General features: G+C 43.4%; 1 protein-coding gene across 2 annotated transcripts; it reads right to left on the bottom strand.

Annotated features, from left to right (window-relative positions):
* Window positions 1-294: 294 nt before the first annotated feature.
* On the bottom strand, window positions 295-12,529 carry mdc1 (mediator of DNA damage checkpoint 1). 2 transcript variants are annotated; one of them, XM_063487177.1, is made up of 12 exons: window positions 12,513-12,529; window positions 11,685-11,822; window positions 9,902-10,462; window positions 9,736-9,814; window positions 8,360-9,594; window positions 7,827-7,889; window positions 4,358-7,749; window positions 3,742-3,879; window positions 2,652-2,834; window positions 2,435-2,560; window positions 1,723-1,833; window positions 295-1,590 (listed from the first exon to the last, which is right to left on the bottom strand). In XM_063487177.1, exons 1-12 carry the CDS (start codon window positions 12,523-12,525, stop codon window positions 1,387-1,389), a joined length of 6,243 nt encoding a protein of 2,080 aa, XP_063343247.1. In that variant the 5' UTR covers window positions 12,526-12,529; the 3' UTR covers window positions 295-1,386. The 2 variants fall into 2 exon arrangements, with proteins under 2 accessions (XP_063343247.1, XP_063343248.1); XM_063487178.1 differs by lacking the exon at window positions 12,513-12,529 and adding an exon at window positions 12,059-12,168.
* Between the last annotated feature and the right edge of the window lie 701 nt (window positions 12,530-13,230).

Raw genomic sequence — 13,230 nt, 5'->3', positions numbered from 1 at the left:
CTCCAAGGGCATGTCAAAAATATGGTCAAAAAGTTGACTGCCCTCTCTCCTGAACATCTCCACAGGTGGACCAACCCCCTTCCACTCTTCATAGCTGCCCTTACGTCCTCCTCACTAATCCTCTGCTCTTCCCAATTAATATACCCCCTTCTTCATTTATGAGGTCCTCAGCAGTCTAAAATTACAATCAAATCTACTGAAAAACAAAAAGATTTAACTTGAAAGTCAATTTTTGGATTTAGAAACTTCAGTCTGTGAAATTTTAAACTCAGCACAGTGTGGTTACAGCTGGAAAATATTTAATGTTTTTCATTGATAATGGAGACATTTCATTATTTGATACAAAGACATACTTCAAGTTAAGGCATTAGCAGGCTAACAATTCTAAAAATGACAAGCTACCATCTTTAAAACACCAGTGACACAGCAGTGACAGTGGGTCAGTAATCAGTAATCAAGCTTTGTGCATTACACAAAAAAAACAAAGTACACAAAAAAAACCCCACATGCACATATAAAGCAAACAGACATCGATGGCGAGAACAAACACCATAAAGGCGTTGATGCAGAAGGTGCATCTGCAGTCTGTCTTGTTCTCTCTGGAGGAACAGGATGGGATAAGGCCTTAATGGAGTAGATGATGGTGGTTAATGGAGACAGAAAAACCCCCAGAAAGACACGTGGGTAGCTTCGTGATTATCTCCATTTAAAAAGGCACTATGAACTTCTTATGTAGGCCGGAAACAAGCTTTTTTCCTCTGACTACAAGGCTGTTGGATTCCATAACAGACACCATCGCCACATCTATTCTCCCATCCACCATGATTTACACACACTCCCTCTTCAAGGTTGGTTACCTGCCAAACAGGCTGATTGAGCTGAAGCAGTTAGCACACATGGAGGGTACCAGCAGTTTAGCAGTGTTAATTTCCTGCTCTGCTTGTTTCTACATAAAAAAGAAGGGTTTGAAGCAGAGGGGAGGTAGCTTTAACAGTTTCAATGTGTTTGTGTGTACAAGGCAAAAGAAAAAGACTGCACAAACAAGGTTAGAAAGAAAGTTTTCACCATTCTTCCAAAATGTCTTAAGTTAACTCCCTTTTCTGTTTGTTTCTCAGTTCATTCTCTTGGAAAGTTGTAAAATTAGCTTTGAATATTTGATGATGGACAGTCAAATAATGCACATTCTTCCAGCACTGACGGCGTCTGTAAATGACGCATTTACATCAGTGGACAATCGACAATACATTCAATACAGTCTTTCACAGTCCAATAGCTAACAGGTGTTTTACCGGTCTGCAGTTTTAAAGTGTATCCAGAAATGACGGACAAACCTCACAGCTAAAGATTTCATACACAGACAGTCACTGTATTTTTGCTCCGGGAGTACTAAGTCTTCCTCCTGCCCCTTCCTCTGCCACCTGCAGGTTGTACATTTGCTGTGGAAGGCGAGAGTGTGTGGGACTGAAAATTGAGTTTCTGCTGCAGGATCCCTGTGAGGATGAACTCAGCGGTGACGACAGGGAGAGATGCAGACAGAGCCGGGCGACACAGAGGCCAGTCCTCCTCGCAGGAAATCACTACAGTGTGAGGCTAAGAGCCAGAGAGGGAGACGGGGGTGACAGAAAATAGAAGAGGAATTAATATTTAGGTAATAAACATCATAAGCAAAGACTTATTTCATGTAATGTTTGGCCGGAGAAGGCCTCTCAGCTTAACTGGCACCTTATTAGAAGAGGGCATCTTTGGTAGAAAGGTAGCTCCACTGGAGGAAATGATGTCCTTCATATGAACTGGCTCTGGCTTAACCGATCTAGTAACATGGACCTCGTATCCCTGAGACAGAAAGAAGGCACAGCATTTTGCTCTATTTTTATTTGGAATACAACCAATGGTCTATTTGCTTTTTGTCCAAGGACAGCTGGGATAGGCTCCACCGCAACCCTGAATCCGATAAGCGGAAGAAAATAGATGGATGAGTGGATCTATTTTTATTTAATCTCTTCAAGAAATTTAGTAAAAGCCTCCTGGGATTGAAATTTGATATTATATGTCTAATTTTAGCTGGTATTATGTTGTAACAAGGTATGCCTTTACAAGCTTCTATGAAATAGCGCAAGCTGAGAAACATAATACATGCAACATAATCAGTATATTTACAGCAAATATCAAATTACTTTCCCCTAAGCCACAGAATGATGATAAACAATCCACAGGCTGCTGTTTTGAAGATTTGAACATTGCTAACAATAAAGAGGCTCGGCTCAAAACAATGCTCGAAGGGAAGTATTAAACCAGATTTAGACTGAGGATGACTCAAACGTTTATGGGTTCCCATCACGAAAACATCATGCACCACCCCCGTGCCGTCTGCTAGTGGAAATACTGTTAATGGCACACTGTCAACCTCTCACTCTAAGGAAAAATGAGTGAGTACCTTTAAGAGAGGCTGGCTGCTGGCAATCCTTAGAGACTCGTGCAAGGAGAAATTAAACTTCTTCTCCTGCTCAGGATCCTTAACAATAAAAGAGGAGGGAGACAGGAAGCTCCCAGCTTTGCCACTCTAAAACAGAGAAGAAGGGTGACTATTATCATAATATACATCTGCAATAAATTAAGAGAGAACTCTTCTGTCTGCAGTTTTGCAAACGTACCTTTTCCAGCCAGTCTGTAGTGACAATTGGAATGCCTTTGGCCAGAGCACAAAGGAATTTGACAGTCCTGCGTACTTTGTCAGTCACAAGGCAGTTCATGTCTCCCACACCTTTAGCCATGCTGCCGCCTAAGCACGCCAACACTTTCTCCCCTGCTTGATCCATCACCCCAGTGAACAGAACCTGTGAAAGCAAAAGCCTCAAGTCAACCATGCCATGCAGGCAAAACGGAGGTGTGAAATTAGGTATTTCTCTCAAAGAAAAGCACTGTCATGCATTTTACAGTTATGCCCCAGAGTCGATTGAAATTTCAGAACAAGCTGCAGGAGGTTAGCGGAACAATGATTTCGTGAGCTCAAAACACCTGCTCTCATCTGCACGAACAAACCAAAAATAACTTTAACCCTGCACAAATTGATTACGCAGCTCTAAGTGTGAATGCAACGCTTAGTGAAATACTTTTACTTTCAATGATTTGGATGAGTAGATACTGCTGTTATAATAGACCACTGTGCACAGAGGTTAGATGGAGGAGGTTTTGTGTTTAGTTTATTATAATGCGCCCAAATATCCAAAAGTTTTGAGCAGGAGCGGTGACTTCTGAAAGCTTGATCGATAATATGATGCTAACAAAACCACAACATGAATTTTACAATTCTATTAGGACACTGAGTAAAATGTTTATAAGACTAAAGCCTAATGAATTGCCAAAAGATTGAAACCCTATATTAAACTGTAATTGTAAACATACATATGCACTCATTTTAAATGTAGTGCCAGCAGCATGTTTCAGGAAAAATTGGGAAAAGACTGGAAGAGCATGTAATGCTAGCACCACGTGGTGGACTTTCCATAAATAATAAGGTTCACTGGCTACAGCTCAGTAATATGACTGAGAGCATTGTCGAGAGGCCAAGATAGTTTAGAATAGTGTTTCTTAATATGATGTCAAGTATATAAATATACAAATATAGGATTTGCCACTATGATTCAGATGTCTTAGGCTAGGTTTGATCAGCCTAGCTACCACCGTATGAGCGTCTCTTTCCTAAACACAAAATGCGTGTTTTGCTAACACAACCAAAGAGACCTTGTATGCCTGGCCTGCAGTTTGTAGTCGACCACTTGCTGCTGGGGATGCAGAGGAGGAGCGAGGACTCTTTGCCACGGGAGAGATATTTGCAGGAGCTTGCCGCTTCCGGGATGCGTTGCTGGTTGGAGTCTGGGGCTGTTATAGGGGAGAGGGTAGGTAAAGACAGGGAAAACAAAACAGGTTGAAGACAGCGAAGGGCAAAGTATGGAACATACGAAGAAGATGGTACAACATCTTGTACCAGAAAGCAAACACCATAAAATGTAAGTGGAGGAAGTGACTGGATGACCACTAAACCACTTAATTCATTAGCAGTGATGCAGAGCAGGTTAGACTGCTGTAGAGAAAGTGGAGGAAACAGAGAGAGTAACTCATGTTGATGGTAGTACATCAATATTGAAAAGGCTGACTCAGAGAGGAAAATGCACCATGGCCTTGAGCCAAGGTAAAAGCCTTCCTTCACAACAGAACTTCTCGACACTAATTATTTACTACTCAGCTTTCCATTTCATCTGATTTACCCTTCAATGTTAATGCTTTTTTGTTTCAATCAAAACCGCATCTTAATGGTTTCCATTTGGCCGCGTATGTTTAAAAGTGAAGCAATAGTCACCTCTGATGCCTCCAAATTTGCATCTTGATTTGTGGCGGTTAAAGATGTCCCACTTTCTTCCAGCTCCTCTTTCTTCTTTCTCGAGACCGCTGATTGTCGCCCTCTGACTTTTTTCTCCACAGTCTCACCCTCCATCTTTTCTCTCTCCTCCTCCTCCTCCACCTCCGAGAGAGACTCTTTTGTGCTCTTCTTTGCCTGAGCGGTGGATGCTCTACCTCTTTTCTTCCCTTGTAAACTAACAGGAATCTCATCGTTTGTTTTTCCTTTTCCTTCTTCCTCGTCTGTTTCTGCCGTTTTTGAAGATCTTTCTTTCCTTTTGCTGCAGCTGAGATCTGCTCCAGTATTTGCCTCCAAGTCTCTCGTTGTTTTTCTTTTATCTTTAGCCTCATCATCATCATCATCACCACTGACCGCAGGAGCAACTGGTTTCTCCACAGTTTCACTCTTTACTGCTCTCTGACCTCTGCCCCTGACATTCCTTTTAGGTAGTGATTCCTCGCTAGTGCATGCTTCCTCTTGCTTCGACTGGTCTTCCTCATCTGTAGCTGCACTGGCTTGTTGTCGCCCTCTAGTGGTTGTAGCCGGCTGAGAGTCCTCTTCACCATTTTTATGGAGAGCCTCATTGGAGGACTCCTCAGCTTTCTTGCCCTTTCTTCCCCTGGCAGGGCTTAAATTCTGATCACTTTGACTCTGACTAACAGAAGGGATAGAGTCTGGGTCATGTTCTGTTTTCCTCGCTCTTCCTCGCTGCCTGCCTCCTCTTCCTCTGTTATGAGAGCTCACGCTGTAGCTTGAAACCTCAGGGGTTAGTGAGTTGGACGAGTCAGGCTCGTGCTCTACGGCCCCTGCAGCCACAGTGGTCCTTCGATTGCTGCTTCTGGCGACGGGTTTCTGGGGTGTCTCACTGGTCCTCCTCGTCCCTCGCCCTCTCCCTCGGCCTCTGCCCTTGCTTTCCTGAGCGTGGACACTTGAAGCAGACCTCTCTGAGCTGACCGAGTTGGAGGAGTTTGAGCGTGATCTGGTTCTCCTTGCTGGGAAATCGTCATTGGTTGATACAGTTGAGTCTTGGTCTGGCTCTGCTGTGCTCTGTGAAGCAATAGTTCTTCTGGTTGTTCTTCGGCCTCTTGAAGGCGTTTTGGATTTGTCTTGTTCCTCTTTCTTTTCTTCCAGTTCTTTCAACTGTTTTTCTTGGGCTTCTTTTTCTTTCTCCACTTTCTCTCTCTCCTCCATTTCCCTTTCTTCTCTCTCGAGTCTTGCTTGCAGTTGTTGCTCCCGCTCAAGCCTCTCTTCTTGTTCCCTCTTTGCAGTTTCTTTTTCTTGTTCCTTTCGTTCCCTTTCTAATCTCTCTTTTTCTTCTCTCTCTAACCTCTCCCTCTCTTCTCTTTCAATCCTTTCAGACTCTATTTTCTGTTGTTCTTCCTTCTCCTTGATTTCCCTCTCTGCTCTCGCTGCATCTTCAGCCTGCAATCTTTCTTGTTCTTCATTTACTCTTCTTTCTGTTTCTAACTTCTCTTCCATGAGTTGCCTTTCTATCCTGTCCTGATCCTTCTCTCTTTCTTCAGTCGTCCTCCTTTCTTTGTCATTTTCTTCTCTTTCTTGTCTGAGATCTGCACCATCTTCCTCCTCTCTAGATTTCCCATCTTGTTGCTTTATCAGGCTCTTATTCACAGCCTTCTTGTTTCTTTCTCTTACAGGTATTTCATCCTCTTCCTTACCATCATGTTTCTGCTGCTTCGTTATCTTTTTCCCTCTAGCCCGTTTTACCATTTCCTTATTGTTGTGATCATCAGACAAAGTTTTTCCACTTCTTCCTCTAGTCTGCCTCTTGGATGGTCCAGGACACTCCGCCTGATCTTCCTCTTCTCTCGGTTTTGCTCTTGTCACTCTTAAATTTGGAACGCAAGCTCCACTGGTTCCAGCTTCAGATTCTTCTGAAGACGATAATCCGGTTTTTGTTGTCAAGGGTCGAGTTTTAACAGGCGTAATTTTAGAATTATCGACTGGCTGTGTCTCCTCTTCAAGCTTCATCTGCTTTGCTTTTCTTTTCCGTGGACCTGGAATTGAGTCCTTATCATCACATTTACCTGTCACTACTGCCGGGGTTTCAACATCAGCACTAGCGAGGGGCTGCGTCTGCTCCTCTTCAAGCTGAAGTGGCTTTGCTTTTCTTTTCCGAGTGCATGCAATCACGTCCTCTTCATCACTTTGCTGGCCTTCATTTGTACTCAAGGGCTGAGTTTCCAGAGCAGAGCCTTCAGAACTAGCAAGGGGTTGCGTCTCTTCTTCAGGCTGCAGCTGCTTTGCTTTCCTTTTTCGTGGGCCTGGCATTGAGTCTTCATCATCATCGTCACATGTAGCGATGGGCTGGGTTTCAGCAGTGGAGAGCTCAGAGTCTGTGACAGGTTGCGTCTCCTCTTCTTCGAGATGAAGCTGCTTTGCTTTCCTTTTTCTCGGGCCTGGCATTGAGTCTTCATCATCATCTTCACATGTAGCCATGGGCTGGGTTTCAGCAATTCCACCGTGCATGGGCTGGGTTTCAGAAAGCGACAACTCTGAACAAGTGAGATCTTGTGTCTGCGCTTCTTCAAGTGGCAGTGGCTTTGCTGTTCTGTTTCGCTGAGCTGGAAATGAGCCTTCATCATCACTTGCTTCACTGTCACTTGTACACATGGGCTGAGTTTCAGTTACAGACTGAGCGTCGCTGAGGGCCTTCTGAGGCTGAGCTACCTTTGCATCATCCTCCTTGAGGGATCTCAGCTGAATTTGTTGAACAGAGCAAACTGGATTTTCAGCTGGCAGATCCTCCTCTCCTGCAATAGGCAACATTGGTTGGGTTTCTGCTATGGCAAGAGTAGAAGAGGCAGTAAAGTCTGAAGGCTGAGTCTCACAAGTATCATCATCTGTATCATCCTCAGCGTGACTGTACGGCTCTGCCACATATGCCTGTGTTGCTTCTAAGGCCACATCTACTTGATATCGCTCAAGCTCTTTATCTTCTACATAGTCCTGTGTGGCCTCCAGGTTTGCGTCATTTTCTGCAGAGGATCTGTCTGCAGCTGACATGGCTGCATATGCTTGGGTATCTTCCAGGTTCACACCCCTTTCCACAGAAACAAAAGCTTGGGTGCTCTCCATAGCTAAAGCTTTGTCTGGACACTGCAGGTGGCTGCTGTCAGACAGTCCCAGCTGGAAAGACTCTTCTTTGGTAGATTGGTCATTTTTATTGTCACAAGAAGACTCAAGTACAAAAGCTTGGGTTGGTTCCTCACTGCTCTCACGGTCACGGCTCTGAATTGTAAAGGACTGCGTTTCAGCCACAGCAAAATCCTCCTCCTCCTGGATGTCTGAGCAGGGCGACAATACTACAGGTCTTACTGCAGGCACTGCCACTCCTGTTGGCCAAGAGAAAAAAATTAACTAATGTTTTTGAAACAGACTCGTTTGACATTATTAAAAGTCATTTACTCACGCCTTAATGAACCTGAAGAGGGACTGACGAAGGCTTGAGTTGCCATATCTTCCACTTCTTCATCTGAAATCCAAAGTAAAAGTCAATTTACACTTGATGCTTTCTCATCGCAACACAACAAACACTTTACACAATTGGATCGAAGAAGTTAACACAGAATCTCAAGTCCACTCACTTAAAAACAGATCGATTTCTTCATTTCAAACCTCTCTCTCCTGCAGGCGCTGTGTCTTTATTTTGAGCACCAACAATACACTTCACATATTTGTATTATTTTCTTTGAAATATATTTTTTTTAGATTGTAGTTTTTGCAATTACTGCATTAGAAGTCATTGTGATATCCTGTAAAGAGACCACTGTAACATCACAGGCTAGTTCAATCCTCAGAGTGCGCCTCACCTAAAACTGTGCCACTGATATATGTCATATATAATTAGTTACTGAATTTTAGAAAGTATTTAGAAAGGTAATGCAATAAAACAGACTAGTAGATATTTGCAGTCTAAATGAATTCTGAAGATTGATTGAATACCTGACATCTGCACAGGAGTGGAGCAGTTCTGCAGAAGGGGAGCCAGCAACCCAGGTGTATTTTCCCTGTGCAGCCCGGGCACCTGGTCCTCACCTTCTTCTCCAATATCTGACTTCTTATCTTCTGTATCACCGTCGACTCTGACATCAGCTGGTTTAGCCTCATCCCCAGCAGGGGGCACGCTAGATTCATCCACATCTGTATCTGCATCAGAATCTGCCAGAGAAGCCTTTAAAGTTGGGCCAGGAGAAGCTGACAAGGTTGTGACACCAACAGGTATAGCCAGAAGAGATGCATCTTCCACATCTGTGTCGCTGTCAGAGAGAATCTCCAAATCAGCATCTGCACCTGCAGTGGGGCGTGAATCTGCAACAGCAGCAACCACTGAGGGTTTACTGGTGGCAGGGACAGGGAGAGCCTCGTCATCCGTGTCACTCTCTATCTGCAGGTTGTCAGGAGCAGATTTAAGAGCTGTAAGCTTTATATCTGATTTATCAGGCGTTTCATCCGTTTTATTTTTTGCTTCTTCCTCTTCGTCCTCATCTACATCAGTGTCACTGTGGAGGTGAAAATCTTCTGGCTGCACTGAAAAAGCAGAGTCTGCTGTGTGCGCACTCTGACATACTGTTGGTCCTGCTTTTGTGGCAGCGCCTGACACGACCGCATCATCGTCCACATCAGTGTCACTGTCTATGGTGACGCCTTCAGGCGGAATAACTGAAACAGCATGAGGAGTTTTGGCGTTCTCATCAGAGGAAGGCAGAGCTTTGGGAGCTTTACCTGAAGCATCATCATCCTCATCGATATCTGTGTCACTGTCCATGTGAAACTGGGCCGTCTTTGGAGGTTGATCAACTTGTTGGTTTGTATTCAAGGTCACAGGCCCCGCTGATGCCACTTCTTCGTCCTCTCCCTCCACATCAGTGTCACTGTCCATGTTAAATGCAGGGATTGCGTCTGTAGAGACTGCTGGTGTTGACAATTCACCGTCTCCTGTAAGACTGGCATTGCTTTCCTTTTCCACTGGCATATGCCAACCCCCTTTCAGAAACTTTGTCCCCGCTTGCACTGCTCTTTCTTCCTCCTCTTCACTGTCCTCCACAAGTGCAACCACTTTTTTTTTCTCCAACTGCTGTCGCGCCGCATCTACATCTGTCTCCTGTGTGGTGAAGCTGTCATGTCTGTTTGGTTTATTTTTAGAGGAAGAAGAGACTGTCATGGGGCTTTCATTGTCACTGTAGAACAGGGAAAAAACTAATTAACAGATCTTACAATGAACAAGTCAAACATATGTATTAATGGGGTATGGCTAAGCCAGTAGTATAATCACAGTTACAAAAAGAATACCAATAAATAGCTTATTTTTATGGGTATACCTTTCAGGGACAACTTTGTTTGGGGGACTCAAGAATGACGAGCTGATGGGGCTGGATTTATGGGAGTCAGAATCAGACACTACAAAGAGAATAAAAGTCAACTTGTAAACACCAGGTCCAAAAAGCATAGCTTCAATAGTTATAAATATTTACATAATATACAAACCTAGAGTCCTTCGTCTTCTTTCTCCTCTTACTCCTGTTTCGCTGTCTGAGTCTGAGTCAGATTCTGGGACCAAGGTCCCCTGTGGCTGATGGGGAGTTTGCTCAAAGGTCAGGCAGCTGGCTCTGACAGGAGTCTCAGTCCCTCCATTGACACTTTTCTTGCTGTCGGTGCTTGTGTCATCTCCCTTTTCTCCCGAGGCATCTGGCAACTTGGTCTTTACCCCTGAATTTTGTCTCAGAGGAGAGCCTGCGTCCCCCTGAGAAGAGTCTACACCACAGCAGACAAACTGACACGGGATGTCCGCCACCACCAAACTGTCACCTTCACTGAGGGCATAGCGTACATTAGGAGTCAGCTTTAAGCGGCCCTTGCGGGTCCCATTCATGCTCCCTAAGTCCCAAACCAAAGCTTCCATGTCCACTTCACTGCGACAGGCACGTCTCCGGTACACACAAAGGCAGATAGTAGCATGCTGTTTGGACACTGAGGACGCCGGCAAGGGCACAGTGCAGGAGTTGGGGTCACGGCCAAGCACATTATCACCCAAAAAGAGGGGAAACTCTGTGTGAAAGAGAGCATCATCATTAACGATATACTTAGATATATAGTCAGAAAGGTGAAGCCATTGCTCTGGTTCAGATCTATTTATTTATGCCTTCATTTCATTTCAGCGTCTTTATTCGAGCGTCAGTGTGTCACTGCAGCTGGTTTAAAATGCTGCAGTGGAATACTTTAAAATGCTACTCCCAAACTGGCTTCCCTATTTGTTGCCAGTCAGTTTTGTTTAGTTTATTTTACTTTATTTGCTTATAAAACATCAATTTAATTGAGAGAGACAGAACATTAACCAAAATCCAGGAGAAAAAACATTACAAGTTTTGATTTGGATGTCATTGAGTGAAGTAAGTATTTGATCCTCTTGAATCCAACCAGAATTCTTGCACCTGCAGATTGGCTGTGTACAACATTACAATAAATCAGAAGAATGCACTTTTTACACTCCAACCGCTCCACCAACATGGGCAGGACCAAAGAGCTGTCAAAGAATGTCCTGGACAAGATTTTAGACCTGCACGAGGCTGGAATGGGCTGCAAGACCATCAGCAAAAAGCTTGGTGAGAAAGTCACAACTGCTGGGCCAAAACTACATGGGAGGAGGTTGTTAATGATCTGAAAGCAGCCAAGAACACCACTAATAACATACTACACTGTAATGGATTGAAATCTTGCCTTCCCTGTTCAAGAAGGCACATGTACAGGCTCGTCTTAAGTTTGCCAGTGAACAGCTAAATGATTCAGAGAAGGTGTGGGATAAAGTGCTGTGGTCAGATAAAACCAAAATTCAGCTCTTTGGCAGTGAAATGTAGAGTACGACCCAAAGAACACCATCTCCACAGTCAAGCATGGAGGTGGAAAAATTATGCTTTGGGGCTGTTTTAATGCTGAGGGTACCGGACAACTTCACCGAATTAATGGGTCAATGCACTGGACCATGTTGATCCTTTGCCAACAAGAGTTTCATCACTAACTATTAAGGGGGATCAAATATTATGTAATGTGTTTATATTCTGTCCCTCTTTATTAAAATGAAACTAGCATACTAATTAGAGGCTGTTCATTTCATTGTAACTGAGCAAAGTTGCAAATTCTCCAAAGGATCAAATGTTACTCCCTCTATATACAAGATTTACAAATTTCCCACGTGTGGGACTAATAAAGGTTATCTTAAGTAGTACCAGACTGTGCAGATCACGTGTAAAAACAACATCAGTTAGCCACTCACCTGCCTCGGGTATGTGTTTATTTTTCAAGATGCACAGTTTAGCCAACGGTCGTCCCCTCTTATTTTCAATCTCCTCTTCGTTATCTTCCTCATCTGACTCCAAGATTGAGTCACTGATCATCTGAGTAGCATCCATTCCTGGCAAAGCGCAAGACAGGAAGAGTGCTGCACATAAACACGGGTAACATAATGCATAAACTGTAATGTTAACGCATAATTAAGGTAACATTAGTTTTAACAGGGCTTTAAAACAAAGATCGAATAGCCTAATTAGAAACCTGTGCAGCTAGCGTTAGCCTGAATGGCTAATTGACTCCCACCCACCATAGCGTTAAGTTAAAGTTCATCGTTACTTATTGACTAGCTAACTGTACCTGTACCGTTGTATTCCTGCAAACACCCAATGTGTAGTGATCTAAACAGCGTTAAACAACGCGGAGGCAACTTTTATCAAATGTGTATGGACAAGTCTCCTCTAAAATCGTATCCCTGTAATACCACTTCCGGTCAATATGAAGACAAAATCTGCTAACCACTAGTTTGTGTGATTCAACCATCAACATCACAGATTTTATGTGTCTGCAACCCAGCTGTCAAATTGATTATTACTAGCAACGAGACATATGTAAGAAAACCATTTTCTGCTCCTACTTTCAGGAGAATTATAATCCCAACTTTCGAGTTTAATTACTTTGAAATCTATGAAGGAAGTAAAGTGATTTGTACGGGTGACTTGACTGAAAAATGTTTAAATGACGTCCGGTGTTAGCCTGCAGTGAAGGTGCATTAAGTTTAAACCTAAGAAAAAGATCGTACTCGGACACCCACCTTCGCACGCCATGCCTTGTCCCGTGTAGATAAACAAAAAATTTCATGAGCGTCCTGGAAGTGATTAACCACGCCCACAATAGGCGTTTAACGATGAAAACGATTGGCCAATATAAGTATCACTCAAGCTATAATATGTTGCCATTGGACACTAACTTCTCACTCATTCTTAATATGTCTGTGATTGGCCCACATGTCCTCTGGACTTCAGCGTTCATACATTAATTTTGGCGCCGTGCACCATTTTAACCACGCAGACTGGGTGATACCATTATGGGCTAATGTGGGTTTAGCACATACCAATATGGGCTAAACCAAGGGTGTCAAATATACCGCCGTGGTGCCGCACAGGGACCAATTTGCTTTACTGGATATCATTTAAAATGATGTGAACTCGTTAATTACTCAGTGTTTATAATAAAATACTATCAGGATTGTGTTAGTGATGCAATGCCAGCATTACTATTTAAAAGTAAATGTTTTTACATTAAAAAAACTGAGTGATAAATATTGTTTATTTAGCAAAACTCCACGGGTAAAGGTTTTCTGCCTTTATGAACTGGAATATGTGCATGTAATGACAGCCGATCCGCTGAATGCAAAAAACTAAGGGCGTGTATGGAGGCAGCATCTCTACCAGTTATACACATTTTGAGAGATGTCAAAATGTCAAGTGCATGTATCCCATGTACTAAAATAAGTTTAACACCTCTGATCT

The sequence above is a fragment of the Pelmatolapia mariae genome, linkage group LG10_11, assembly GCF_036321145.2.
Source record: "Pelmatolapia mariae isolate MD_Pm_ZW linkage group LG10_11, Pm_UMD_F_2, whole genome shotgun sequence".
Lineage (NCBI taxonomy): Eukaryota > Metazoa > Chordata > Actinopteri > Cichliformes > Cichlidae > Pelmatolapia > Pelmatolapia mariae.
The sequence above is the reverse complement of the archived record's forward strand: the minus strand, read 5'-3'. Positions and strand labels throughout refer to the sequence as shown.